This window comes from Manihot esculenta, chromosome 12 (assembly GCF_001659605.2).
Source record: "Manihot esculenta cultivar AM560-2 chromosome 12, M.esculenta_v8, whole genome shotgun sequence".
In the NCBI taxonomy this organism is placed as follows: Eukaryota; Viridiplantae; Streptophyta; class Magnoliopsida; order Malpighiales; family Euphorbiaceae; genus Manihot; species Manihot esculenta.
Window position 1 is genome coordinate 2,699,740 of NC_035172.2, and position 23,416 is coordinate 2,723,155.

Sequence of the window (23,416 nt, forward strand, 5' to 3'; positions counted from 1 at the left end):
ATAGGTCTTACCCTTCTTGAGGGTTCCGACACTCGCGATTCCACCGAACTACAGGAATTCCGAGGCCGGACTCGAGCCGGGTATTACAGCTAACATCATATATCTGGTTCAGGAAAGGTAATTTGGACCAGTGAGAAGAGTACCAACCAGTTTGAGATTAGGATTGTCAGAACTGAAAAGAGACAATGCAGCTTCAGTTTCAGCCTGTGTCACAATTGATAACAAGCTTCAAACAAGATCAAACAAGAAAGAAATGCAGAAATTGCAGCAGAAGCAGAAATTGAAGATCAGAAATAGCCAAACAGGATCAATGGTCAGATGATGGCTCTGATACCATGAAGAGAATATGAAAATCTCTATTGAATGAATAAGAAAGATACAATATACAATCTGAGCTTCCCTCCTAAAACTGATCTGATCTAGTGTTTATATACAAGAACTAATAGCTAGAAACTTCTAAAAGATAACTAACTTCCAGCTCAGCAAAGTTTTGCCGCCATAAATTAAAAACAGCTTGCTGACATGCTGTGACAGATTGGAAATAACAGACTATGACAGACTGGAAATAACAGCTCAGCATGCTATTGCTACTGCTTTTTGGATAGCAATTAGAAAACAAATAATGAAGAAGAAATGCAATCAGGCGTACAAGCCCTACATATACATGTTGATCTTTCAGTTTCATTTAGTGACCCTGTGAACCATTGCCAATCCATAACACAAATCAGCCCAGCTACCTTATCTTTTAAGCTTTGTTCCGCAGTGATTTTTAAGATAGTGTTTAGTGCTTTCCATCGATGGTAAGAATAATCTGGACGATAGTCCTCGGCTACCCATGTGGCTTGGCATGGGAGGAACTTGTATTTGGATGCATAAAACTTAGGCAAGCAATAGAACTCATCTGCTTGAGCTGCAAGGAAAAATCTTGCCGCAAATACGAACAGTGTTGAGCCTTGAGTACCTTAGTTTAAGTTACTCTTAAGTTGCTAAAGAAAGAAGCTACACCCAATTTCTTGGTTCCTGGAGAAAGGTGTTGGGGTGTTCTAAATTCTAGTACTTCTCTTTGCTTCATTTTTCACTCACGTCATCCACTTCTTCCCTCTCTTTGGGCAGCATCCTCCACAGCTATCGCTGACTGCCCTGATGCACTTTCTGGGCGGACTACAAGCACAAGCAGCCTCTGGTCTGGTGCATTGTTTACGCTACAACTACATGAATGAACATATGATCCAAATAATAATGCCATAAATATTTAACAAAACAGAAAGGGCCAGTCTTTGTAAATAAGTTTAGTCCCCTTTCAACAATATTGGTGGCAATTCTGGAATACTTTTCCTTTGGTGAGAGCAACAGGAAGGTAAAAAAAAATTGCAGTTCTGCTTCGTGGATTGTCTAGAAGTGCTGATTGTTCGTGTAGTTTATCTTTGGCTTCTTCAGCTTGCTGGGAGGAGCCACTGTTGTTATTTGGACCATACCTGCTGTTGCTAGGCATAGAAGGAAATCAAGATCATATCCACAGTGCAATAGTAAGAAAAAGGAAATGCGGTCCAATAAATTCAGTGCTTTTTGAACACCTTACAAAATCCAGGTTGATCATGAATATTAAATCCCTAGGACACCACCAAATGGATTTATAAAACTAATATTTTCTCTCCCTGGGGTTCAAACATTATATGTCTACAAACAGGGAACGAGTGAAATATCAAATGAGCCAACCTCATTTCTCTGCTAATGTTGACTTCAGTAAACTTGCAAATTTGCTTTTCCCATATATTAAATTCATCCCTCGTTTGTGAGTTATACTCATATGTCATGTACATGGGTGTTGAACCTTGTTTGGGTAACAATTACTCCAACTAATATGAATTCATAGAAACAATCATCTAGATCCTTTTCTTAACAGGGAGAACGACATGTGATAGATAGACATGCAAGACTTCTAAGTTCCAAATACAATTTGTCGTCCCATCAATAAAACTAATAATATGAAGAGAGAATTACACACAAACTAGCTACTTCAATGATTTGGCCTCCAATGGCAACCACAATAAACAGTCTTAAACTATCAAGAATACATAACATGCTAGCAATTACAAGAAAGGCTTTTCGCTATATTGTCATTCTGTTAGAGAATATTAAACATTTACCAACTTCACAAGTGGCTACACTTTTCTATTAACAATGGTTTAAATACAAGATAAATTTGATTATCCCGGATTAGCACAACAAAATGGGACAAAATCCTCTCATGTGCTTTTGCATTAAAATTCCAAAAAGCTCTCATCACTTTGCTTGTTCAAGTCGTGCACGTGTTGTTTCAGGGCTTGACAGTTTGTTAATGCTGCAAAACAAGGCAAAATATGATGTCAAGCAACTTGAAGCTGCAGTTCATATTGTGATAGTACTTAGTGTATCTGTGCTTTCAGTTGAAGAATGTAAAGTTACAGGAACTACTTACCAGAAGAGCAAATCCCCACTAGTCGCCAATTTCTCAGAGATCCATTCGGGAACTAGTTCAAGCAGCAATTTTAGCTGCTCTTCAACTTCTCCTACAAACACAAGGCATTATGAATTAAGCTTAGCTCAAGCTTCCAAATATAGAAAACGTTTCTGCTGTCTTTAACTGGTTAATAATCCTTACTTCTATCAACTATATCAGAATGACTTGCAATTATCTTGTGTATAAGCTCCTCTTTTGTGATAACTGTTCTTTTTATTGACTGAAACAAGAAATGAATCATGTTGAAAAGCTTTGGGAGGCAGGCAATCATCTGCCGCCGCTTCTTTGCTTGTGAGATGGCTGGATCTCGCTCTTCTTGGACCTTTCTTTCTTTTTCTCGTATCTGCAAAAGGAGAGAGTTGTCTTTATGATACAATCACCGTATCCATTCTCTAATCAGGTAATTCATATCAAAGTTGGAAACAGAGCAAACTCAAGCAACTCCAAACTTGTCTCAGCATAAATTGGAGTATAATAGCAACTAGAACAAAGTTTTGTCAAATAATTAACAAGAAATGTACACTAGACAATTGCAGAATTGCAGAAAACTCTCATCAATTTTGAGCACAAGAAGAAGTTCACATGCTGCCAAAACCATATAATATTCTTATATGACAAAAAAAAAGAGTATAATATAACACTTTGAAAATCAAATTTTTTGAGTAGCTGTAATCCCTCCACTTTCTGCTGGTAGAAGTTGCACAATGCAGTGGATGAGAATGCAACGGTAGGAACTCTATTGTATTAATAGGATGGATTGCAATATTAAATATCTTATTTAAATACTGATGATTTAATTTGCAATTGAATCACAAGGCAAAAATGGAGCTAATAGCTAACAGCTGTTGTGGCTACATTTCTCTTTTTGCATCGTCTTGTGTATGTTTATGCATCTATTCCAAGCATTCCAGGCTGAAAAAAATTATATGGTCATGCAGATAGTTTAACATAAGCCTAGACAACTACTGTTCGAAGAAAACTACCCTGAAAAAAAATGGAAGTACAATTCAAACAAATTCCCAATCACATATTAGTGTAAGAAATATAAACAGCTTGCAAAGAGCATGTACTGACAAATGAAAAATAAAGTAGGGGAACCCAAGATATACTTACTGATTGCAGAAGACTCTCAGGGAGAATATTCAAAATATCATCATCATCAGCTGACACATCCTCTATGTCATTAAGTTCATGCACTACATTCTTCTCAGGAGTTTCAAATTTTAGAGACCTAGTTCGTGATGGACGCCTGGTGAGCTTGTCTGCTAAGCTAGTGGTACCATCATCCGGGCTCATACAACATCTTTTTGGCGGATGCAATGCAGGTGTCATTGACATCAACGTAGAAGAAGGTGAAGCAAGTTTTGCAGGAGTTGACTGGAAGCTTCCTATTTTTTTGGGTGAATTATCTCTATAGTTAGTGGAGTTTATCTCTTTGCAAGGAGTGGCAGGGAGGCAAGGCGTATGAACACCAGCTGAAAATTTTTCTCCATCAGTTGTTGATTCGAATGGCATTCTGGTTAGGGATGAGGCAGAAGCACTAGCTTCCTCACTAGAAGAGATTTTGTCAAAGCATGGCTGTGAAATTTGTAGAATTGATGGTTGGGAGCAAATCTTTGGGGGATTCGGGTTAGCGTTTGCTGCCTCACATTTTGTAATTTTCTGGGAGAAATGCCTCCTGAAAGATCGTGAGAAATGAGATGCCACTGCTGGTTGCTGTCTTTCAAGTGGCTTAGTCTCTACAGGCAATGAGGAGTTGGGGTTTTGGCCTACATGTGCATCAGCTGATGTCTCTATGTGTGATGATGTGGTGGGAGCTTTAGTAATTTCTGAACTCAGATCTTGTTTTGATCTGTTGAAAGGCTCTGGCAGCATTTCCTCAGGAACTTCATCACCCTGAATGCAAAGAAATGCAAAACTCTATAAATCCTATGACAAATAAGGTCACATACACGAATCCTAACTTTTGCAAGAAAAAACAAAAACATATAAATTTATGTATTTAAACTTGCACCACACAGAAACAGAACCAATATCAATTTTAGACACTGGTAAACGAATAATGCATACCTCTGGGTGGGCTTTATAAAAATCTGCAAGTCGAGCACGGAAGACCTTCCTCAAATGCAGATTCTTACTTTCCGATTTCAAATTACCGTTGCATTCAATTGCATCTACATTTAAAGTGACATGAAGATCTGGCTTCATACAACTGGTTCGCTCGTCAAACATGAGTACCCTCTTTATCTCAATCGCTTCGGGCAAAATATACTTCAATTGAGCCAAATGTTGATGAGAAAATCTCCTATAAACACACCATTAACCAAGCGCATTAGAAAAAAAATCAAATCCACCATTACAATTCTAGTTAACCAAAAACTGAACAGTCAGATAAACATGTACCTATCTGTTAAGCACTCTATTTTAGGGGAAACATTAGTGAATGTAGACATGGAGCCCTTCAACTTCAACAGCCTAATTGAACTATCCAAGCTATCAAAAAACTCGCCCAAAGTTTCATATCTGCCAAAATCACAATACAATAAGCAATATAACAAAAATAATGAACGGAATGTGGCACCCATTTGTAACTAGAAGTGGAGTAAGTAGAAGCTTACTTCGCCGGAAGTCTAGCTGGCCCCTCTTCAACTGCAGCATTGCGTGGCTTGTGCGACTCGCCAATGGATTCCTCGGGCCAAGTCGAGATCTGCCTTCGGGCGGACTTAACGATCTGCTCAGTCTGATTACGGTGAGGTCCATCTCGATTGCCTTGAGCGATTTCCCTAACCTCTTTCACAGAAAGCGCTACGCGACGGTTCCGGAGGCGGGGTGGGAGTTCCGCAGGCAGCTTATCTGGGGTCTGGGTAGTGATAGGGTTTGCGGGTTTAGATTTTGGAGTTGATTGGAGATATTTCTTTGATTTGAAGGGGATTGGAGATATAGAGGATCTCGAAGAGCTCATTCTGCTGATAAATAAATCTGACATTTACAGTTACGAGTTAAAGGTTGAAGAAGATGATTATATACTAGGGGGGTTTGGCGGGGAATGCTTACCTGGAGCTCTGCCACGTCATATTCCCGCCAAATCGAGCCGTTGCCTTCCGCGGTTTCTATTCTTGGGCCAAAAGCCTGTGGTCTTGATTCAGTCGAGTCAAGGCTTTACGGTCCAGCCCACCCAACACCTAAATCAAACGGGCCGAAGCTTGACTTGGAAATCAAGCCATGACCCAGCAGAGTGTAACATTAGTTTTGGCTGTGTAAAACGAAGAGGCAAAATTTGTATGTTTAGGAATTTATAGGAATTGTATGTCATTGGACTTTAAATTAAAAAAAAGAACTTTTTTTTTCTAATTTTTAGAAATTCTTAATTTTCCGAATAAACGTTTTTTTCTTTTTTGATGTGCAACATCATAGTTGCCACAATTTTTATCTTAAAGATGTGTTTTTTTTTTTTCTGAAAAAAAGTTGTGTTTATTTTAATTTAATTTATATAAAAATTAATTTAATTAATTTAAAGTTAGATATTTATACTAAAATATTTATATAAACAAGTTAATGTCAATATTTATTTTTTTTTTATAAATACTCATGATGTAGCATTTAATAGGGTTAAAAATAGAATAAAGGGTCGAAAAAATTAAATAAAACTCAAACAAAATCAAAGTAACATTATATTTTGATAATTAAATTTTCTAAATTTTAACATATCAAAACATAATTGGGAGAATAATTATAATTTCAACAAATTTTAATTATAAAAAAATATTTATTTAAATTCAATTTATTATTTATTGAGTGAAACATATAGATATAAATAAATAATTTTTTAAAAAAATAAATAAAATTTATATATTTATAATTTAAATTAATTTGATCTAGGATGAATGCGGCTCATTTAAGAATTTCACTCCATCATATAGGCCTTCTAAGTATAATTGTAAAAATTATAGAAAATAAATGAAAATATTTATTTATTTTATTTAAAAATTAAATTTCATAAATATTTTTATATTTTATAAATAAGGAGTCCAAATCCAACTTCTTCTCCTTCTAAGCTACGCTGTTATAACCTTATACAGTTTAACATGCAATTATAATTTTTTTTTAAAAAAAGGAGAGGATTTCTCCATTAAAATTCCCTAAATGGACTCAAACTCTGCAAAATTTCCTCTTTTCTTCACGCAATCAAAACCCCAAGTTTCTTTCTTTTTCTTCTCAGTTTGGGTTCTACACAATTAATTTTTCCCAATTATTCACCAGCTCAACTTCAACTTTTCTGTAATAAAAACGCCTTTCCCCACATCCCCACCCCTCATTGTTCTATCCTTTTTCCCCCTGTCCCCTGCTCATCATCATCCGATTCTTTTCTTCTTATCGACTGCAGTTCAATCAATTTTACTCGCCGTCACAAATTCGTATTCTTGTTTTCAGAGTAATCTCTTTTCTGTGTCGCAGGTAATTTCGCCATTTTTGTCGCTATTGAATTTGAATGGTTGGGTCAGCTTTCATGCTGTGTCGTGTAAAACAATGTTTTTTTATTTTTTATTTTAGTTTGCGGGTTTTAGATATTGATAAGGTAGTATTATTTTTATTATTGCTGTTAGTATTATTCTTTGCCTTGAATGCTTTGTTTGATTTCTAAATGATATGTTGCAATTGTGTTGACTTCTCAATCTCTGTCCTAGCTCTTTTTCTCATTTTTTGCTTTGAAGGTTTTAGGAGTTAAATTCGGCGGTAAGTATTTCTTCTTGGAAGGGAGATATGTGATCAAGCCAGCATGGATTTTTATTTTTATTTTTTTTAAACAAAAGAAACAATTCAAAGTTTTGCCCACTTAAATTCAGAGAGGATTTTTGTTTTCCATTTGTGGGTGTCATATATTATGTACAATGACTTAGTAATCTCTGCATACTGAGGTTCTTATTCCAAGGGAGTTTTTGTGAAACCTATGTAATAGCCTAAACTGTTCCATTGGTTGTCTTGGAATCAAATTGGTTAGTGAATTAACTGTTATTTATCTCGCACAAAGTTTTGAGCTTTTATCAGTTATAAAGGATTAGTAGGGGCCACTTTAATACAGGCATTTATGCTTCTTTTGGGAAAATTTTTTTACAAGAGATGAATTCAAATGGATTCTTACATGATAGTGACTGATCCTTATTTCTTTTATAATGCAAATATTTTCAAGTCAATAAATAATTGAACATTCTCATTATAAACATGAGAATTAGCAAACATGAAATCAATTGAATTGAATCTTTATAAAATTCTTGATTCCAAAAGGAGCTTAACAAATAAGTGTGATGTTATAGCAGTGTGTAGAGAGTGCCCACCATAATTTTCATGTTTTTATCCCAAACATGTTTGTGGTTTCATTCCTTAAACCTGCAGTCATTCAACTTCACATTTAGTGGCAAGTTAAAGCAGCAGTAATGACCAATAGCCTGACTGCTGACCTGTGCTCTTGAAAAAATAAACCATTCAATGACAATTTTACAGTTAGTGGTCTTGAAATTTTGTGTCAGTCATTAAGAATATTAGTTTCATGGCAAGAGAACAGAAAAGTAACTTAACATGCTTAGTTAGAAGGATATAGATTCCTGGCCTTCTAAATTTAGTTTTCAATAAGTCCTCTTGATTGCAAACTTCCTTCAAGCAACGGACAAGGGAGCAAAATTTTTTGGGAATTTTCTCAAGAATAGAATTGCATTAATTATTTGCATTGTTATTGATAAGAGGGCATTGCAATGAGACTACAGTATGTGTTCAGAACATATCACTTGCAGAAAAGAATACTAATGAAATGTGGCCATTTCATCTTGTATTTCCTTATTGCCTACTTGCCTATATCAACCTCTACCTTATAAAGGAACTGGTGTAATTCAATTTGTGTATTTATCCTCCAACTGATCAGCTATGCTGGAGTTGTTGGAATTTGGTTGGAACTTACTTTGTGATGTTTATGGAATGGACACATGAAATTTTTAACAATGTTCTTCGCCCATGCTTAGTTTGAAGATCTTTTTAATATTAGTTGTGATAAGATTTAATAGCAATAAAAGAAAAAGAGGGAAGCATGTGACAAACAAGAATAGGTATTGGGATTTTCCAAGGCATTCAGCAGGCATGACAAGAGCTTGGAAACATGTGGTTTTTCCAAGAGAATAGTCCATAAAGTTCAAAGATAAATGGACATGGAACTTGATAGTGATAGTGCTAATGGTTAGAATTTAAAATAAAGTGTTTGGGTGCTATAAAGTGTGCCATACATGTCTAGTGGTGATTCTCTATAGCTGACTAGCTGTTGGATTGCTTTAAACTGGTTTTGATAAACATAGGAAATGGTAGTGATACTCACCAGTGGATATGATAACATGCAGTAATTGATTTTTTTTTCTTATGAGCCTAGTTTCTTTTACCGGATAGATGAGACAAGTTCGTGGTACTTAATAATGTCTTTGAAAAGTGTTGTTAACATGCTTGTATTGTTTATTGCACCATTTTACAGTACAGTAGAAGAAGTTCAAATTTTTGTTGCAGGTGTACCAAAAATTGATTGGATTCCAGGACTTAAGCTTTGACAAATGAAAAGGTACTCAATAACTGGTTGTAAACAGTATTGTAAATTATAATTCTTGTTTATTGGTTTATACAAGTCTGTTATGAGTAGATTAGTTAGTGAATTAGTAAGAAATGGTAGAATCACTAGAGAGGAAGTATTAAGTAGTTATAGAACTGTTATGGAATCTGTCACACTCGGTTTAGTGTGTGTTTCTGTGATGTGGACTGAGTATAAAATGAAGGAAAAGAACCTCATTCAAGCATCAAATACTAGAGTTATCCCTATCCTTCTCTATATTGTCTCTCAATCTTCTCCCCTTTCTGTTTCTTTTTTCTTTTTCCATTTCCCCCCCCTCAATGCAGTCTGTTTCTATCCCTTCTCCCAATTTCTCTGTTTCAAAGGGCATTGTAGATCTGTACATAATAGTTGTTGTTGGAGACTTGGAGCTTGGTTCTGAGGTAGGCCTGCTTCCAAACCTTTTTTACTGGAGTTGCAATTATGAGCAGATGAATGAGAGTCTTGTTATTCTATTTCTGTAGTTTCTTCTCTATTATTTTCACTTTTTTTTTTCTTCCTCTGTTATTTTCTTCCCATTCCAGAATTAGATCACTGTTTTATTCCTCAATTCTTTTTGGAAATAAATCTGTTCTTTTCTTTTTCCTTTTCTTTTGTTCTCCTGCAATTGGGATTTTTCTTCTTTCCATCTATTATTCTTTTCAAGAGACATAAGTGAGTGATCTAAAGAATGATGTGATTTAATGATGTTAAAAAATGTCAGATTGTTTCTTTCTTTTCTTTCTTATTTATAAGAATTAATGTGTTGTGATTGTAGTAGTTAATAAACAATTAGACTGTCTAGTTGTGCCTTTCAGTTTTAGATTTATTTTATTTGCTGTTTATTTCATATTCGGGCTGATAATTTGTGGTCAATAAACAATTAGATTGTAGAGTTGTGCCTTTCAGGTTCAGATTTATTCTAAGTTGCTGTTTACATATTCTACATTCTGACTAATACTTTTGTTATTATAGTTTTCATTAGTGCAATAAAAGTAGTAAAGATGTACCACCAACCTTTCCAGCTTCTGACTATTAATTCTTGACTGAAGAAATTTTGGCTTTGTCTGATCTAGACTGATTCTTCTTTCATTTACAGAAATTTTCTTTAACAAAATATGCCATTTTTGGGGATGGACTGGCTGTCTTTGCCTACTGCTATTGTTTGTGAATAATGTTCAGTAGGCAGAAGGGTTCTAATGCTCTCAGCATATTTAAATGGAGATCGCATGGTGAATCAACTTTGACAACAAACTTGCTTGGGGATGTGCCTCCTGAGATTGAACTGTCTGACTATAGAAGGGTACCCAGTCCTGGTAGTGAAAGCCCTTCAGGGCTTCTTAATGGTGAAAGCTTGAATGTGGAACCGATTGCTGATTTGGACCTCTTCTTTGAAAGGCTGTATAGTTATTACTGTGAGAAAGGGCTTTGGTGCATTATTATAAAGTGGATTGTTGAACTTTTGAGTCTGGGGTTCACCATCTGTTTTTCAGGATTTTTCTTACTATATGTAGATTGGAATGGTCTTCGAAATGCCAAGTGTGGGATGGATGCTGTTGAATCTGGAATTAAGCCCTGTGATCTTGCTAAAGAAGCTCTTCATCAGCACCCACTGACCCCTCTAACAATTTCAAAAGCTATTATTGTTGGATACTTGGGTTTATTTTCTATCTACTGGATCTTCTGTTTCTTGAGGTTCTTTGCACAATTAAGGGACATTCTTGGGATCCGTCACTTCTATTACAACAGGTAGGATTGAAATGTTATGCTAAAAATTGTTGGAAATGCAGGTTTTACATTTCGCACATAGCCTTTTTTTTCAAGCGACTGTGTGGATGTTCCAATGAGCAAGGTCAATATCTTTTTTGCAGTCTCCATGTTACAGATAATGAAATTCAAACCATGCCATGGGCAACAATTCTTGAAAAGGTTGTGCTGTTACAAAGTTCACAGCAGCTGTGTGTGGTCAAGGACCTTTCTGCTCATGATGTTGTGATGCGATTGATGAGGAAGGAGAATTACTTAATTGGAATGCTCAACAAAGGAGTGCTTGCTTTTCCAATCTCCTCGTGGGTTCCAGGTGCTGGTCCAACTGTCAAATCTGGTTCAAATGGAACACAGTATCGCTTAATACTAACTAAGACCCTTGAGTGGACCTTAAATTGGTGCATTCTGCAAAGCATGTTTGATCGGTATGTTCAATTTCACGTGAATATTTGACCACATGTATTGTTTGCATTATTGCTGATAGATTCTCTTCTCTTTTACTTTTTCCTCTCTTTTTTTGCTGCAGAAACTTTTGTGTTAGGAGGGACTTTGTTTCTAATCCTAAAACCTTAAAGAAAAGGCTCATGGTAGTTGGGCTTGCAATGCTTCTTCTTTCACCGTTCCTGGTTATATTCATGCTTGTGTATCTCTTCCTAAGGCATGCTGAACAGTTTTATAATCATCCAAGCACGGCATCATCTCGAAGATGGTCCAATTTGTCGAGGTGGATTTTTAGGGAATTCAATGAGGTACAACTGTACTATTTTTTCCATCTAACTTAGTTCAACTATATTTTTCTTTCCTGATTTTGAATTGATGCGGGTTAATATCTGTATACTTTTGAATTGTTAAATTTTTGTCAGTTAATATATGTATTTTTACTTGCTATATATTATATAATAATTGTAGCAAATATGAAAAAAATTGCTACAAAATAAATATAATTAAAGGTTTTGATTAAACTTAAATAAACTAATAAGTGAAATTTGGCCAATTAACAAAAGAGTTTGGATAAGTGATGGACCAAATTGAAAAAAAAGTTTGATAAATTTGATTAATCTATAACAATAATTTTCAGATCAAGAAAATGAATCACTTTTTCCTTAATAAAACTGTGCACACACTGAGCTCTGCTTGTCTAAATCACTCTTTTACTGCTTGCCATGCTAGATTGTAACTTTATTTCTTTATAGTGGAATTTGTTTTATTTACTATTTTCATGTTTAGGCTGGAATACATACAGCCTCATTTCAGTTAAATATTGAGGCCCCTTTGACTCTTGAATATTTATATGTTCTTTTTTTCTTTCAGGTTGACCATTTGTTCAAGCATCGGATCAATGGCAGTTTATTGCATGCTTCAGATTATCTTAAGCAATTCCCTTCACCAATTATTTCAATTATTGCCAAGTTTATATCTTTTGTTTCTGGAGGTTTTGCTGCTATCCTGATTATCATTGCATTTCTGGAGGAGTCGCTACTAGAAGGCCATGTAATCTATTCTCACTTTACTGCCACAAAGGCATTTGATGATTAGCATAGCTTGACGCTGATCTTTGCCATTTTATGTAAAGTTTTTATGACATTGTATTTTTAAATTCTATAGATCTTTGGTCGCAATTTGTTCTGGTATGCTGCTGTTTTTGGAACGATAACAGCAATCAGCCGTGCTGCAGTTACAGATGAACTCCTTGTTCTCGAACCAGAAGGGGCTATGTCTATGGTGGTCCAACATACACATTATATGCCAAAGAGATGGCGGGGCAAAGAAAATTCTGAGACTGTCCGGATAGAATTTGAAACCCTGTTTCAGGTAATACTGCAATTTCTGTGTCTTACATGAGAAATTCACTTGAACAGTTCTTAGAACTTCCCCACCACCAATCTCTCCAATGACCATGTGATAGATAGTATTTAATTGTTTTATACTTACTACTTTTTGTTTTTTGGTTTAGTATACTGGAATGATGTTACTCGAGGAGATGGCGTCTATCTTCCTCACCCCTTTCTTGCTTTTATTTGTTGTCCCAAAGGTATCTTACCCTTTTTTCTGGTCATTCGTGTGTTTACTAGTTTTTAAACTGATATTCCTATATTGTTTTGCAGCGAGTGGATGACATCCTACAGTTCATTGCAGATTTCACAGTGAATGTTGAAGGTGTTGGCCATGTGTGTAGGTTAGTCTACTGTTCATTGTTATTGATGCATTACAAAATGAGCAATCTATTAGCTTTGTCAGTAAAATTGATAACTTTAATGTTTGATTTCTTTGAATTTTGGCAGTTTTAGTGCTTTTGATTTTCAAAACCATGGTAATAGCAATTATGGTTCACCCTATCATACACCACACTTCCAGAGGAGCTCTCAGGGCAAGATGGAGAAATCATTTTTGAGGTATCATTCTAGTAGTTTACACTTACAGATTTGCTTAGATAGTGACGTGTGAGAATGATCTTTTGTGTTTGTGCTACTTTTGTGCACTAAATAGTTATCTCAATACACTTTGTCTGTGCGCTTAATGACTGTATGCTGCTTAGGTGTTAAGTAATGGCCTAAGTACCTAGAAAAACTATTGGCACTGTGTTATTTTAGCGAGCATTCTATATTAGTAGTCAATCAATTGTGCCTTTGTTTCAATTGCATCCAAGACATTCTCGACAAGTTTTTAGTAGATAAATACCTAGTTCTTCAAACCCAAATATTGAAATCATGAAACCCTTATTTAATGAAACAGTGAAATCCATTTTTCTTAATTTTGTTCTAAACCAACTTAAACTACTGAGAAGCAACCCAAAAAAAAAAGCTAAGGAGAAGGTTTTATATGTATACTTAAATGTCTCAGCGTTGCATTTGATCGGAAGTATAGTTAGGTGAGATGTATGGATCTTTTCCCTCGATTCCACTGGTGTGGGGGCTTCATTCGTCTAGAATACATAAACTCTTTTTTCCCTGCTTTGGCACTTCCCCTCCCATCTACTATGTACTGCCCCTCGTTCTGCTTTTCTGCTGTAGCTTCAATATGTTCAACCTTTTCACACTGTCGCATTTTCTGTTGTGCAATGTGCATGTCCAAATTATTTCAATCTTCTTTCTTCACCTTCTGAATGACTTTTGTCATATCGGGTTATATATACATGTGCATGTTATTGATTTTTTATGATTTCAAATAAATAACTTTTGATTAAATTTTAAGTAGGAGATTGTGGTAGAGTTAAGGAACACAAATCCTACACAAAAAACAAGAGAACATTAATAAAGAAATCAAGATGAAGTAGGTCTAGAGGTTTGTATTACCATCTCCCTGTAAAGAAACAGAATGCAGAAGAAATATTGCATTACAAGAAAGAAAGGACAATACAAAGCAATGGCCGAAGGACAATACAAAGCAATGGCCGAAGGACAATACAAAGCAATGGCCGAAGGACAATGCAAAAGAAATGGTTGTCACAGCCCCCAGGAGAGTATCAGCTCTTGGCAGAAATATTCTGGCCTTAACTAATTTTGTCTGTAGTAGCAAGGTGCCTCTCCTACACATTCTCCTCTTTTTAAATAGAGTGAAATATTCTTGACAGGTGTCCTCAGTCTCCATGATTTCCATAAGCAGTAATTTTCTCATCAACAGAATAAAATAGTCTCCTCTTACCCTCCTGCCTATTAGGCATCCTGGAATAAACCTTAAAAGGCCTAGATTTATCTTTCTGTACTAATTGGGTCATCTCATTCCTTTCTTGGGCTCGCTCCTATGTCATTGCCTTCTCGTTGAAGATTAGCCTTGTCCTCCAGGCTAAAATAAGGAAATTGTCCTAGAAAGTCGACCTGATCAATCCAAGTGTCCTCTTCTTCCGACTTCCCCTTCCATTGTACCAGAATTTGAGATATCAATTGATTAGCTCAATGAACCTTGCGTTGCTGGCATATTTTCTGGGGTTCAATTATAGGTTCCTCTGGGTCATCCAAATGTGTAGGTAATTAAGTAACAACTGGATGATTCTCGATAGCCTTGTTGAGTTGAGAGATGTGGAATACAGGATGAGCTCTCGAAGAGACTGGTAACTTTGGTTTAAAGGCTACTGCTTCAACTCTGCCAGTGACTTGGAAAGGACCGAAATACCTCGCGGACAGCTTTGGGAAAATCCAGTTTGCAACAGATGACTGTCTGTGTGGTCTCAACTTTAAAAACACATAATCTCCTACACAAATTCAAGGATCGAAATACCTTGATGACAGCTTTGGGCAAATCCGGTTTGCAACAGACTGTCTGTGTGGTCTCAACTTTAAAAGCACATAATCTCCTACACAAATTCCATATCCCTTCTCTTCTTGTTGGCATATTTAATCATCAACTGTTGTGCTCGATGAAGATTAAATTTGAGTTGTAGTATCTCATCTCTATCCTACAATTGCTGAGACACTGCTTCTATTCTGGTTTCTCCTAATAAAAATTTCTGCAGTAACAGGTGGTTGTCTACCATATACAACTTCAAAAGGCGTCTTACCAATTGATCTCTGAAAGCAAGTATTGTACCAATATTCAGTCCAACTTAGCCACTTCATCCACCCTTTGGGTTGTGCTTCAGTCTTGTGGTTTGACAGACATAGCATGTTGCAACAAATTTTTGGATATTAGACATCATTCCCTTTCAATAGAAATTAGACGCTTTTCGCCAATAGGTATGATAAGCACTAGAATGGCTCGGAGTAGTGTGAAATTTCGATATCAATTTTGGAATCTGGCTTAAACCTACTGGGATTGCCAATCTCCTCTTGTAATAGAGCCTGTCTTGTATGAGAGAGTAATTATCAAGTGTAGCAGTTCCTTGCTTAATTTCTTGTATAATCCTCTCTAAAGTTTCATTTGCCATTACTTTTGCTGCAATCTGGTCCCAATCAGGTCATGTTGGAATGGATATTGCCCACACTTTTGCATCCCCATCCTTCCGAGAAAGAGCATCTACTGCTTTATTTGTTATGTTGGGCTTATTGATAGCGGTTGTCGAAGCCGTCAAAAATAAACCTATTAAACAATCAACAATAAACTTGTAGATAGTGGCAATAGGGTCGAACCACAGAGAATTGACACCAATGATTTTCCTAATAATGACTAGGTCAAGTAAATAACAAGTAAATAAAAGAGGGGGTTTGTTTTGATTAGTTAAAATCTAAAAGCAAAAGAGAACGATAATTTAATTGAAAAGGAATTTCAATGAGAAAGAGATTCTAGTCGAAGTGTGAGCCTAATTCAGTTTGTTCAGATTTGATCATTGATTACTAAAGACTCCTATTTGATTTCAATAAATCAGTTTTGGTTGTGGAAGACGCTTCTCACAATCCAAATTCCTCCTTAGTTCTAGTTGGATTAGGAAACGTTCGCTAATCAAACACTGATCAACAAGTTACCAAGGAACGTCCTTGGGGCATTTAGCATCGAACAACCATTGATCGCATTAAGACTTAGAGAAACCCAATTCTGTCATTGCCAACCGCGTGGTCAAGGCTAGGTTATGCAACTGATTATATTTATGTTCAAACAATTTAAGCAATTACGGACCTAAATCATTCAAACAATTTATCACTTAAGCAATTTAAAAGCAATGGGCCCTTATTGATTCTAAAAACCAAGTAATAATTATGGAAAAGATCAGATTGCATAAATATTGAAACAAACAAGAGTTCAACAATGGAGTATTAAACCTCCCAAATCATCACAAATCTGAATATTCTCAACTTCAACTAGAAAAGAATGAATTTAGCCACTCATGGTGACTAAAATACACAAAAGATGAAAAGAAAAGAAAAGAAAACAGCTGCAGAATTTCTGGTGAGGGGGGAAGATGCTGAGTAGCTGATCAGAAGATGCCCCTTGCTGGTTTGGAGGTTGCTCTTTTATAGCTGAAGAATTCCATCCTTCTAGGGTTTTGAAATCCCTTTTTAATTTGGCTTGTGATTCCTCTTTTGATGTTGAATTTAATTGCAACTGGAATTCCTTAAGTGAGAAACTCTTTCGTGGCTCTTGGAATTGTTTTGGTAGTGATTGAGTTGGATTTGGACTTCTGAAAACTCAAAATTCGGTTTCCTGAACAATATCCCGCTCTGCTGTATTTTCTGCTGTCATTGTGATCGGGGCAGTGATTTGGGCAAATCACTGGTCCAATCACTTTCTGCAAGTCTGTGCTATCTCTGCTAGTGATCTGGGCAGTTTCTGCGAGTGATTTGGGCAAATCACTGACCCCATCACTTTTCCTGTTGCCTCCAGGTTTCTGCTTCAGCTTGATTTGGGCAGTGATTTGGGCAAATCACTGATCCAATCACTTTTCTGTCATTTTCTGCACTTTTTCTCCATCTTTTCAATTTCTTCCTTTTCTACAAAACCATAACAAAAACACAATTTAAGCTAGAAAAATGTGTAAATAAACAGTAAATAATATATTAAAAACATGGTTAAATTATGCTTGATCACTTATACTGAATGACAAAATTATAACCCATCAACTTTGAGAGCCAGTGTTGCTGAGAAAGGGTACTCACTTGCTGTAACATCAAATGTCTAAGATTTTGTTGATTCGTCCTCACTATAAACTTCTTTTCGATTAAAGAAGGTCGCCAATGTTGTATTGCTAAAACCAAAGCCATTAATTCCCTCTCATAAGCAGAACGGGCAATAGATTTATCTGAAATGGCCTTGCTGAAGTAGGCCACTGGTTGGCAATTCTGCATTAAAATAGCCCCCACTCCACATCCCAATGCATCACATTCTATCATGAAAGTCTGAGAAAAATTAGGCATGACCAGCACCGATGATGAAATAATTACATGCTTCAATGTTTCAAAAGCCTTTTGTGCACTCTCTGTCCATTGAAACTTAAGCTGAGGTTCCTTCTTCACTAACTCTGTAAGAGGCCTGGCTATCTGGCCATATTCTCAATGAAGTGTCTATAATACTTTGTTATGCCCAAGAAGCCCCTAACTTTGGTGCCGGCCATCTTAGGATAGCTGAAATTTTTTCATGATCCATTTCTACTCGTTTTCTAGAAATGACATGGCCTAAGTATCCAACTGAAATTCTCTCAAAGGAACATTTCTTGTGATTCACTTTAACTGATTGTGGTGGAGTAATTTCAGTACTGTCTTCAAATGTCATAAGTGATAACTGGACTGCCAGTATGCCGTCGAAGAATACCAATACGAACTTTCGAAGGTATGTCCGAAACAGATCATTCATTACTGCTTGAAACGTTGCTGGAGCATTCATCAACCCAAAAGGCATAATCACAAACTCGTAATGGCCTGAATGTGTTCTAAATGTTGTTTTGTGCACATCTAGGATTGCCACTCGAATTTGGTGGTATCTCAATTTTAAATCCAGTTTTGAGAAATAACATGCCCCATGCAATTCATCTAGTGACTCCTGGATCATCAGTATGGGGTACTTATTAGGGATCGTAGCTCAATTTAGTTGCCGATAATCGACACGGAACTGCCAACTCTCATCCTTTTTCTTGACCAGGAGCACCGGACTTGAGAAGGGACTGGTACTCGGTCTTATTACCGCAGTAGATAGCATTTTAGACACTAACTTCTCAGTCTCATCCTTCTTATTATGGCCATATCTATATGAGTGGATCAAGATTGGCATTGTGCCAAGCTGTAGCAGAATGCTGTGGTCTTCTTTGTTTATTGTAGGAAGGTACTGAATTTCTTCTTAAACTACTTTATGTTTACCCAATAATTGACTAAAAGCATGCTTTTGCTGATGGTTTAGTTGTTCATTTTCATTTCTTACCGTAATGCTAGTTTCAACCGGCCACAGTAAAGCTGAATACACGACATCTTTAGTCTTCTGAGTGACCTTAGAGAAACAGTCTCCTTGCTCAAAGAAAAATCCCCCTCCAGACAAATTTATTGTTTCACTTAGAATTTCATAGTCATCTTCCTCCAGTTTGCCTGTACATCTCCCAGAGTCTCCAACCATGACACACCCAGAATTACATCCACACTGCCTAATGGAAAACTATAAAAATATGTTTCTATCAAGAGTTGAGATAACCATCTTCCAACTTGACCCTGAAAACAAGCGTTTCAGATACCGGCAATTGAAGTAGTTGGACTAGTTTGGAGGACACAATTGTGGCCAGCTCCACTATCGACCAATACCACTATATTTTGCCTCGATATGATCCCATAGAATTTCATCCTTTTAGGTCTCTAGATGCCACCGACCGAATATAAAGGTAGTTCCATCATGGTAAAATGAGCTTCATTGATTTTCGCATTCAATTCTGACCCTCCCACTCCCTCCATCTCATCTAATTCCCCCTCATTAACAAACTCATCTTCTCCTTCTATTAGGGCTCGAAAAGACTTGTTGGGACACTCATGTAGCGGAGAATACGGCTGTTTACAGCGGAAACATAGCCCTTTTGTCCTTAGATCTTGATATTCTTGGTGTGATTATTGCCGCGTACCCCTAATTCAATTTTGAGAATTTTGAGCTTTCGCAGGTATAGAGGGTAGGGCATAAGTTCTATGTTTGGGTTAAGAAGAGTTTTCGGGTGGTTTGGGGGGTGATCCGTCCTTCCTTTGGTTGATAGACATTCCATAGGTGGGTTTATGGGGCTGGACATTTACAGGCCTCAGATTCAGCCTATGAGAAAAAGTCTTTAGCTTTAGCCTCTTCCATTCTTCCATTTCGTTCTCCAAGTCTGCACATGCCTTGTCAAAGAATGCAACTTCTGCCTCAATTTCTCTTGCCAGCTTCATCGTCTTGTACAATTTGGTGGTTTCATGGGACCTCAACCTCAACTGGATATCTTCTCTGAGCCCGTTCAAAAAAAATTCCCTTTGGGTATCCAAAACATTCGAAACCAAAGAGGCTCTCGCTACAAACTCGTTCACATATTCGGCAACAATACTTGTTTGTTTCAAAGCAACCAAATGCTCCTAAAGATTTTCAAACATGTCATTTGGATATCTTTGCATAAGCTTAGACGGTAATTGATTTGAAATCAGTTGCGGGTTTTTTTGCCTTAATCACCTCAACCAGTGTAAAGGGCCCCTTTCATGCTGACCAGAGTAAGAGAAATTTTGAGTTCCTCGGAAATGTTCTGAATCTTAAAGAACTGTTCTGCACAAGCTATCCAACTCACGGGATCACTTCCATCAAAATTAGGCATCTCTATTTTCCTGGAGATGTGGTAGGCTCATCCAGTAAAAGAGGTATTTCAATACTTTTGATGATTGACACGTTTACTGGTGTGACATTGGTGGGACTTTGAGTAGAAGAGTCCCCCATCTTTGTTGTTCCCTTCCCCTTGATCATCGTCGCTATCAAACTCTCCAGTCTGTTCTTGATCTGACCGCAGTTGGTCTTGACCCAATCATATTGCCGCTACCGCTTCCTCCAGTTCATTGAGTCCTTTCTCCACCTATTCTATTCTCCCTTCCATCCTCGTTTTTGACATTCGGCAAGTCAGACCAATTTGGTAGAGTTAAGGAACACAAATCCCACACAAAAAAAGAGAAAAGATTAATAAAGAAATCAAGATGAAATAGGTCTAGAGGTTTGTATTACTATCTCCTTGTAAAAAAACAGAACACAGAAGAAATATTGCATTACAAGAAAGAAAGGACAATACAAAAGAAATAGCTGTCATAGCCCGCTCCCGTGGAAAAATATTCTGCCCTTAACTAATTTTGTCTGTGGTAGCAAGGTGCCCTCTCGTATACATTCCCCTCTTCTTAAATAAGGAGTGAAATCTCCTTGACAAGTGTCCTCAGTCAATATGATTCCTGCAGCACTAATTTCCCCATCAGCAAAATAAAACATTCTCCTCTACCCCTCCTGCCCCTTAGACATCCTGGAATAAACCTTAAAAGGCTTAGATTTATCTCTCTATTCATTGGGCTATCTCATTCCTTTGTATCATTCCTTTCTTGGGCTCCCTCTTCTCTATCAAATAGTCTCAATTGACACAAACTCTATAGTTGATGATATCATTGAAAGTTTTGGTTAAAATAAAACACATGATTCTTTTGGTCTGTGTCCTTTTTGGTGGTGGGTTTCTGATAATTTTAAAAAAATATGTATCATTAGAGCATTTTTTTGTGGTTAGTTGATTTTACAAAGGGAATTTGCAACAACAAATGAAAATCATGAAAGTAGTCTTTACTCGATTTATCAATTGTTTTTAATATATATACATTGTATATTGATGGATGACATCAAACCAAAAGTAGAAAATTATAAAGTTATAGTTTTTCTTAGTAATGTGTCCTTGATTAATTTGTTGCCTAACAGAAAATGAAGCAACTAAATGATCCATGTTTGATGTGTTCATAATTATAACATAGATTTAAGTTATGTTGCCTGACCTGTTTGATGTGTTCTGAAATCATAATTTCTTTCATGACTTCTGATTATTCAAAGTTAGATACGTGTTTGGTAAATGACCAAATGGAATTACTTTTGCAGTTATTGTGGATCATTTTATATGTCTGTATGTTCCTTTATAGTAGATTTGAAAAAAATTCTACAACCGATTAGCAAGTAGTTCTCTCTAAAACTATCTCCTATATTGGTTACTCATGCCACTTCTTTTGCTTGCAGTTTTCAGAGCAGCTATCCTTCATGGGAGCCAAATGCCCAGGGAAAGCAGTTCCTGTCACATCTTAGAAATTTCAGGGAGCAAAAGTTGCAAGGACACGGGGTTAGACGTGTGTTTTCTCATCCTCAAACATGGCAAGGAAGCCCCAATTTGAGAGGTCCTGGAAATAGAAATACCCCTTTTTCTAGGGAAATGCCTCATTCTACTCCTGGCTGTCATTTAGGCTCTTTGTGGGTAATCGATGAAGATCAAAAGAATCATCCATATCTTCTTGATTGGTACTATACATCGCAGCCTCATACTTCAACGAATCATACAAGAGACAGTCCAGTAGCACCCTTTGAAGCGACTGAGCAACATCCTGGAGATTATTGGATGCCGCCCAACTTTACGCGAAATGAGGCTATGTATGATGATGAGCATTGGCATCACCAGTACGAAGATCGAACAGAATCTCACTTGGGGGCTTCCACGTCTGCTCCTTTGTTTCGGGAGAGTGTACTTCAGCAACATGATGCCAGCAACCTTGCACATTCCACTAGGAGCCCTTGGTGGGCAAGAAGTGGGCCACCTGGTGCACAGCCACAGTCAAGTTTTCTTGAGCCTCCTGATTTCAACCAATTCGCTTCGGATAATTGCTATGATAATTTTTCAGAGCGGAGCTTAGAGGAGCAAGAACACTACTTAAATTGGAGAAGTTCTCACAGGTTGTCCCGGACAACTTACATGGATGATGACATTGAAGCAGGAGAAAATGTAAATCTTTACTTTGGTGATGTTTATAGCAGACAACCTGAGACTCCCACTGAACACCGAGAGCCCAAAACTGAATTTGATACTCGATTACCTCTGTAGTTTGTTAAGAGGTTATTGTTTCAAACGTGGGATGCAGGTTTCCAAGAACCGATTGATTTGCTTTATTTCTATTAAAAAGAAGGAAACTCTGTATTCTTTATTGTATATATAGATAGATTCATTGAGGTTAGATTCTGCAAATAGGCCTCAAACACAATTTAGAAGGTTGCATATTCCGATTAGTTAATTGCAACCCTTCTGATCTGAAACTGTAGAAACAATCACAATTACAGTCCCTTGATGCATTTCAAATCTGATTCCATTCAATTTATTATTTTGTTCGTGTTGGTATTTCGAGGATTGTTTCTGTGGAAAATTACAGAGTTCTGTGAATAAGTTACACTGTGTTGGTATTTTCTTGGATATTACAGCTATGCTCTCTCAATTGAATATCAACATCAGGGTAATTGATGCCATAGACCGAGTTCACAGGAACTCGTGAAAGCCTGAGGAGTTCCAACATCAAGTTTGCCTGAGAATAAATTCAACATTCGTAGAAACTTTGATTCTGAGAGAAAATTATTTTTGTTCAATAATATCACTATTCTTCCTAACATCATATAATATGACATATACTTGTGAATTATCGAGTCTTATTAGGCTTGGATCTAATAGCCTGTAAAACTATTTCTTCATAGCTACAATTGGAAACTACAAAATCATGTGACTTGAATTTTGGGTATGTCTTTTTAAAAATCAAATTGTGATTCATTTAAAAAGATTTATATTATGATTCGAATAAAATAAAAAATAGAAATATGTGAGATTTTAAAAAAACATTCAAATTAGATTTTAAAATGTTCTAAAAGATTGTATTAAGTAGAATTTTATTTCTATTTTACTGTGCACATAAATCATGTTTTTTTTTTTGTGTGTGTCTACTCTTTTATGTTTTTCCAATAATGTGGTAGAGTGTATATGATCAATGAGCATATGAACCCATCTGACTCATTCTCCCTCTCCGTCTCTATCCGTCTAACTGGACACACGATAGAAATTTGCTTAAAGAGATAATCCATCGTCTTTAATCCATAATAAAACTTAAGCAAAATCATGGATTCTGCTCTTTACCAACACA

The 23,416-nt window shown here is 36.5% G+C and overlaps 2 protein-coding genes across 7 annotated transcripts; one reads left to right on the forward strand and one right to left on the reverse strand.

Moving 5' to 3' along the window:
* Nucleotides 1–1,925: 1,925 nt before the first annotated feature.
* Nucleotides 1,926–5,486, reverse strand: LOC110627872 (CDT1-like protein a, chloroplastic). 2 transcript variants are annotated; one of them, XR_006347875.1, is made up of 8 exons: nucleotides 5,119–5,486; nucleotides 4,904–5,023; nucleotides 4,571–4,805; nucleotides 3,614–4,396; nucleotides 2,642–2,843; nucleotides 2,459–2,549; nucleotides 2,184–2,341; nucleotides 1,926–2,145 (listed from the first exon to the last, which is right to left on the reverse strand). XR_006347875.1 is itself a non-coding variant. In XM_021774246.1 (7 exons), exons 1-7 carry the CDS (start codon nucleotides 5,484–5,486, stop codon nucleotides 2,284–2,286), a joined length of 1,857 nt encoding a protein of 618 aa, XP_021629938.1. In that variant the 3' UTR covers nucleotides 1,926–2,283. The 2 variants fall into 2 exon arrangements, 1 of the variants encoding a protein (XP_021629938.1); XM_021774246.1 differs by having other exon boundaries at nucleotides 1,926–2,341.
* A 1,086-nt stretch (nucleotides 5,487–6,572) lies between these two features.
* On the forward strand, nucleotides 6,573–22,629 carry LOC110627935 (autophagy-related protein 9). 5 transcript variants are annotated; one of them, XM_021774341.2, is made up of 11 exons: nucleotides 6,574–6,955; nucleotides 9,009–9,092; nucleotides 10,216–10,865; nucleotides 10,988–11,308; nucleotides 11,410–11,632; nucleotides 12,195–12,374; nucleotides 12,489–12,695; nucleotides 12,838–12,915; nucleotides 12,989–13,059; nucleotides 13,166–13,276; nucleotides 21,486–22,629. In XM_021774341.2, exons 3-11 carry the CDS (start codon nucleotides 10,291–10,293, stop codon nucleotides 22,336–22,338), a joined length of 2,619 nt encoding a protein of 872 aa, XP_021630033.1. In that variant the 5' UTR covers nucleotides 6,574–6,955; nucleotides 9,009–9,092; nucleotides 10,216–10,290; the 3' UTR covers nucleotides 22,339–22,629. The 5 variants fall into 5 exon arrangements, with proteins under 5 accessions (XP_021630035.1, XP_021630033.1, XP_021630034.1 ...); XM_021774342.2 differs by having other exon boundaries at nucleotides 9,041–9,092; XM_021774343.2 differs by lacking the exon at nucleotides 9,009–9,092 and having other exon boundaries at nucleotides 6,573–6,955.
* The last annotated feature ends 787 nt before the right edge of the window (nucleotides 22,630–23,416 follow it).

Bases quoted from the DNA above. Each gene is read 5' to 3' on its own strand.
- LOC110627872 (XM_021774246.1), bottom strand. From the start codon at position 5,486: ATGTCAGATTTATTTATCAGCAGAATGAGCTCTTCGAGATCCTCTATA. The intron at 5,024-5,118 runs GTAAGCTTCTAC...TGATTTTGGCAG, and splicing joins CCAGCTAGACTTCCGGCGAA to ATATGAAACTTTGGGCGAGT. The intron at 2,342-2,458 runs GTAAGTAGTTCC...CTTGTTTTGCAG, and splicing joins AGTGGGGATTTGCTCTTCTG to CATTAACAAACTGTCAAGCC.
- LOC110627935 (XM_021774343.2), top strand. From the start codon at position 10,291: ATGTTCAGTAGGCAGAAGGGTTCTAATGCTCTCAGCATATTTAAATGG. The intron at 12,916-12,988 runs GTATCTTACCCT...ATTGTTTTGCAG, and splicing joins TTTTATTTGTTGTCCCAAAG to CGAGTGGATGACATCCTACA. The intron at 13,277-21,485 runs GTATCATTCTAG...TTTTGCTTGCAG, and splicing joins ATGGAGAAATCATTTTTGAG to TTTTCAGAGCAGCTATCCTT.